The 6,000-nt window shown below is 40.5% G+C and overlaps 1 protein-coding gene across 1 annotated transcript in view; it reads left to right on the forward strand.

The window, feature by feature from the left end:
- PPP1R11 (protein phosphatase 1 regulatory inhibitor subunit 11) overlaps nt 1-4,706 on the forward strand; it is a 112,865-nt gene extending 108,159 nt beyond the window's left edge. Inside the window, exon 3 of the mRNA XM_078645773.1 lies at nt 2,336-4,706. Within this exon, the coding sequence (XP_078501899.1) occupies nt 2,336-2,517 (182 nt within the window). The 3' untranslated portion in view covers nt 2,518-4,706. The remainder of the gene's footprint in view (nt 1-2,335) is intronic.
- Nucleotides 4,707-6,000: the final 1,294 nt, after the last annotated feature.

Here is a 6,000-nt window from a genome sequence, read left to right on the forward strand (position 1 = left end):
TACAAATGACAAATACCACACACGCACAAACAACGTTTAAGGCTGTAAACGTGCTAGAAAAGATTTTGTACTTCACTCATCCAACTTGATATATAAATAAATATTAGTTAATGTATTCCATATTGATACAGATCCGCGCCCCATAGTGCTTCTACTAAAAGCATATAATCCACATGGTACTTTCCCCCGCTACTTAGATGAAGAAACTGTTCTCTTTTCAATCCTAAAGTTTCTCAGGGATTTACTTGTATTTAATTCCTTCCAAGATGATTTTTGTTGAATGATTCCCTTTTTCGATGTGTTTCTGTTATACCCATCACGAGAAAATGCATGTCCTTGAAAGAAATCAAATGTTTTTTGGCCATAAAGTAACCTAATCTAATTTTTTTCTATATTTTTTAATCATTCCTGTTACAAAAACAACACACACTACGTTTTAAACAAGAAGGCACGAAATTTGAACCAGTATATAAGATTATGGTGTTTATAGCCTAAACCACTGTTGTATAGGTCTCGCCCACAGCTATCTCCAGATTCAGGGCACAACACCTCATGGTCTGGTAGGCATCCATAATGGTTCACCTTTTATGGGGTCTGATTTGCAGTTATTCCCGACATGTCCCCCATTCAGAGAGCTAAAAGTCAGATGCCACGAAATCCTCCGAGAGGCAATCCCATAAATGTGCCATGTATTGCCTTCCCAAGAAGCGAGGTCATATTAGAACCCAATGATATTTTAAGGTGGGTGCAAGGTTACGTCTAAGAGCTGGGTTAAAGGATGCTGTGCCGAAAAGGGGTACACACATAGCTTTTCAGCAGAACAGTGGTTATTCCCAAGGAATTCATTATAGGAGGAGCACTATCTCCCAAAGCAGGAATCCCTTCTGTTAAACTTCATACAATATGTGGGGGTGTCTCTGTATAAGGCTCCCCTGTAAAACGCTCAATCCCTCCCAACTGTCCCTCTTGTCCTGGTAGGTTGGGAGCGGTTCATTAACAACCCTCCTTCAGACCTATCTTCCTTGACTCCGTTCTTTTCCACCTAACATGGTCTTTCCCTGTGCCAGAAACCTGTGTTCTTGAACACAAATGTGCCTATCCTGTGCACATCCTAATAAACTGTGGCTTCAAAATATGCAGTGCTCAATAATAAATCTGCCTCCATTTCATAAACTATACCACTACATTTCTCCGATACTCTTGACTTGAGAGTACTTCAATAATTTCCATAAAAGCTTTCCAATATATTCCGCCTTTCCCCTTTAATGTTATAAATATTGAAATATGCCTTCTCGCTTCATTGTGGATTTCCTGATCGGTAGACTCTTCCTCCTCATGCAGCAAAATTCAGTTTCAATTCCAGGCATAGTTTTCAAGACCGTTCATTACGTGTCCCCCCTTTAGTTAATAACGTGTTTCCTACCATTCTCCCTCTTGAGCATTGCACTGTATGTTTGTGTGTGTCTTCACTATATCTATAGCGCGGACCAAGCTAAAAGACTAGGCTTCCCTCTTTAGCTGTTCTAAACCCTTGGTGTTTCCATTAAGTTTAATTTTCGCTGCTTTCACTTACTGGTTACACTCTAATGAATGCCCTTCCTTTAGGACCATACTCTCTCGCCGAGTTTAAAATGATTATTATATACATATCCACCATGTTCTGAAGCAATCAGTGAGAACCCTGCGCAGTCACTATAATCTTCTACTTGGCTTTCTAGTCACATCTGATGTTTGTGATGGGCATTCATAGCTTCCTATTATATTTTGTGTTTATTCTGTCTTCTGTCTCGTATGTTAATCGTACAGTCTCTTTATTATCCTATGTACCATGACCTGTTCTTGTATAAAGCGTGTTTTGTTCATGCGAGACTGAGTTAAGTAAACAAACCTTTTTTTAAATACTTGGTAGTGCCCAATTACCTTTTTCTTATGCTGGTTCTCCCTATTGCCACCTCTATCTTTTGCTTTAGTGCCCTGTCTTTCTTCTTTCTCTTTTTGCCTTTCTTAGTTCTTTTATTTTGTTGACCCTCGCTGCCCACTTTAAAATCTACATTTCTCCTTCTCCACTTAATCATTTTCTTCCAACTCTTTGGCACTTATTCCATTCCTCCCTTTTCCTCTACTTTTATTTGTTCTTTTCCTCTGCTCTCAATATATCCATTAGTAATTTTCAGTTAGCGTCTTTCACATTTTTATTTTGCTTTTTCAGGTTATCTCCCCAATTCTCCCTCCCACAGTTCATCCTGTTGAAAAGATTTGGATTCCTCTTTACTTTTTTTCTCTCTCCCATTCTCTGGTTCCATCTGACACATTTCCTGTCTTCCCTTTCCTGCAGGTTGTTGCATCTATGAAAAGCCACGTGCGTTTGGTGAGAGCTCCACTGAAAGCGAGGACGAAGATGACGGTTGTGGGAATGCCCATTGCGTTCGTGGTCACAAGAAAGGGCCAGTGCAGAGTGAAGGTGGCGGCCCACAGCAGGGAGACGCTGGCTCCTGCCAGGGACCCATGCAGCACTGAAAGAGGGAGGAGGGACTTCAAACGTTTATAGCCCCAAGAGAGGGAGGAGTCTGAGACAAGGTCTTCCAGAGTCGAGCCTTCCGTCTGCTCCCTGAAGGGTCGAAGCCCCAGCTGCTGCAGATGGGCAAAGCTTGCTGATGTACTTCTCTCCTATATGATCATATCTGACTGATTAGCCCCTTACCCCCGCACACACATTATCCCCTCTTTTTCACCTCTCATATTTGCTTCATTCCCACTTGGAAACCTTCCTATCCTTCAGCCCATCCCTTTTTGTACAGTCCTTTTCCTTCTTTCTCTTATCTCAGGTTTTCCTTTTCTCTTCCCTTTTGAAATCCCCTCTGAATCCTTAAGTGATTTCTTTTTATTATGGCTATCTCCCCCAGTGATTTTGGTGCGTGGGGGACTTAAATTTGTTTCTCTGTTTTTTGACATTGTACTTTCCTGCCCCATTGGGCTGTTTATTACTAAGAGGCGGGTGTTTGCCTACTGGCATCGTACAGACCTCGTTTGTGGAATCACAAGTGCCTGTTCCTCAAGGCTGCAGCTAATGTTGATGCAAAGGAGCATCCGTATTGGTCCATGCTGCTGACTGCGGGAGGGGACGGTAGTGACTTATTGTGATGGGAGCATGAGTCTCCAAGGTGTTTTGTGTGCTCAGCAACGATGTGTTCCTGTAATACCAACGGCCAATATTTCATCTGCATGTTTTATTACATCAAATGGCATGAAAAGCCTCTTCCCACTTGACTGTGCCAACCTAAGCGGTAATAATGCTAGAGGCAACTGGAATATCAGTTCTTTCTTTCATTGCAGATCTAGTCACAGAATGTTTTTTTTCTATTCCCCTGAAGTTCAGCGTTGTGTAGGAAGGAAGCCTTCACTGTGCATGAAAACTTCAATGGCATGTGAAAGTTAAATATGTGACTGCTCTAGGGAAATGTCTGTGAACTCCAGAGGTTTTCTGATGCCTTATGCAACAAACGATATTTTAAGAGCATGCTGGGTTTCCAAGGCTGGCAGAGACTTCCGAGACGAGAAGAAAAAAACATTCCAACGAGTAGAACAATTGGAGAGAGGACCTGGTTGTAAAATCTCAAGACATCTGTCTCATCCAGGGGAAAGGTCTACTCTTGCTTGAGCCAGGAGTAGCTTGTCAAACTGCTCATATGACTGTTGAGACAGGAGTAGCTTGTCAAACTGCTCATATGACTGTTGAGACAGTGCACCTGCAACATATGATCACAGGACACACTGCTGTTTTCCGGAGTGTGGAGAGGTTTGGTAGCAGCTGATAGGCCAGCCATGTATTTGTCAGACTTTGCAACAGTTTGTGAGATCATTACCGGCCATCCGACTGTGGCAGTTTTGAACCACTAAACTTGTGGTTTGTGTCCGGAAGTCGGTGAGCAGTATGCCGTGGGCCATCGTTTTAACTGTTATTTATCTGCCATGTTAGCCAAGTAGAGTTTTTAACCATCACAGTTTCACACAACTATCTTTTATTAGCAGCCACACTTGCTTGGGTTTTTTATTTACCTGACTTTTTTTCCCCAGCAGAAGGTATTGTGTATTGCTCTTACTTTCAGAGCACATCCATAATGAGATTAAATGGGGCACAAACCAGTAATGGCTTGATGCATCCGATGGTTAATTGGCAACTCCTTGAAGTGCTTCACAAAAGGATAGGTCCAAATGGAAGTTCTTTCTGTGCCACTAGCACAGCAGAATGTGATGAAAAATATAAAATAGTGCAGTGGAGGGGAAACTGTCTTCCAAGAACATCTTTCCAAAGGTTCGTAAAATATTCAGCGCTTTAAATATTTAGTTTCAGATAGGTGGTATCTGATTTTTCACAGCAGGATGATGTTTTTGACTTGGTTGGAACAAATGTCCTTACAATTTACCTGCTCTGACTAGCAGTGTCGCCTCTAGAAATAAAATCTACTGATTGTACTTCTTTTGAAGTATAGAAGTCTTAAATAGTTCATGCCAGTGATTTAAGTTTTAAGAAGTCACCCCCAGAAGGGATGCCCCATTGATATCCAAGTTTTACCCTGGCTTGGATCTGTTTTGTATACACCCATGCTGGTGCACACTCCCGCAATGAATGTATTTGCTGATGGCTTACTTGCCAGTGGCTGAGCTGCTTGGCTTGTCTGTGAAATATTAAATATTTGTTGATGCGATTTTGGCTGTCTTTTTTTTGAGGGGCGAAACTTGGACATATGACCTTCTTGTACTGTATATGTGGGTCCAGCTGAAAGGTGGCACTTTAACTAGATGTCATGGTGTATGCAGGGCTAGTAAATGTTTTGTTTGCTATAGTCCACATTTGACAAGATTAATGTAAGTATGAAAATGTAGTAGTGCAGACTTGAATATAGATGGTTAACTTATAATTTGCTCCACAAAACCAAAGGACCTCCTCCACAAAAAGCTTAATTGTGCAAAGCCAAGTTCCTCTATTGCACTAGGAGGGTAGATTAAGGGAGGGGATTTTATTTCCACAGTTTCATGATAGCCACTGTAAAAAATTAAACTTGGTTCTCAGCGTGCCCCCAATACAAGAAAAATGTTATCTTGCAATAAATAGCACCTGTCAGAAGATGAAGATATTTTTGCTTCCTGTTAAATCTTGAGTTTCAAGGAAAGTTCAAATGACTGATAGGTCTTTGTGCTTTCACCTGGCCTACACCGTGTTCTGTGAAAAGCAGTTTAGTAAAGTGAGGCAGTGGCTATTGAAAGTCTTCAGAGACTTAGTATATGTCCTTCAGTGATTCTTTTGCTGTCTCCAAAGACCGGACAAGAATTCACTGAAGGACCCCAGAGAATACATACATCAAAAGGTTTATATCTTTTTGGTATAATCCTTATCCGACCCAAATGAATATTAGGATAATTCAGTTATTGTCATTGATTACAAAAGCTAATAGTCCACATTGAAATCCTATCCTGTTCACTACATGATAGGTTAAAAAAAAAATTCTTTAGAAGCCTTGAAAAAGCACCAAGCACTTCAGCAACAGGAGTAAAACGTGTGTTGGATGTACAGTGATAAACAAGACGTGTGTGTGTGTGTATATATATATATATATATATCTGTAAAAACTGAACGCACAAGCAAGAATTTTGTAATTAACAATTTAAGAATACTCCGACCGACAAGCAAACATTTCTGGGTCTTTTAAAATAACCACAATAAGGAAAATTGCACGTTGCCAGAATATTTGATTGTGGTTGTTTGTTTGTGTGTGTGTATGTATATGTATATATATATATATGTATGTATATGTATATATATATATATATATATATATATATATATCCATATCCAAAAACTCCTTTGCAGGAAAATGAACACGCACTCGTCAGGATCTGGCTTTCAAATTCTTTATTTCTCCATAATTCTCCGTGTAAATTACCAACGCGTTTCGCCGCCAACCGACAGCTTGATCACGGTCAATATTCACTCTCTCCACT

The sequence above is a fragment of the Lissotriton helveticus genome, chromosome 5_1, assembly GCF_964261635.1.
Source record: "Lissotriton helveticus chromosome 5_1, aLisHel1.1, whole genome shotgun sequence".
NCBI classification, from domain to species: domain Eukaryota; kingdom Metazoa; phylum Chordata; class Amphibia; order Caudata; family Salamandridae; genus Lissotriton; species Lissotriton helveticus.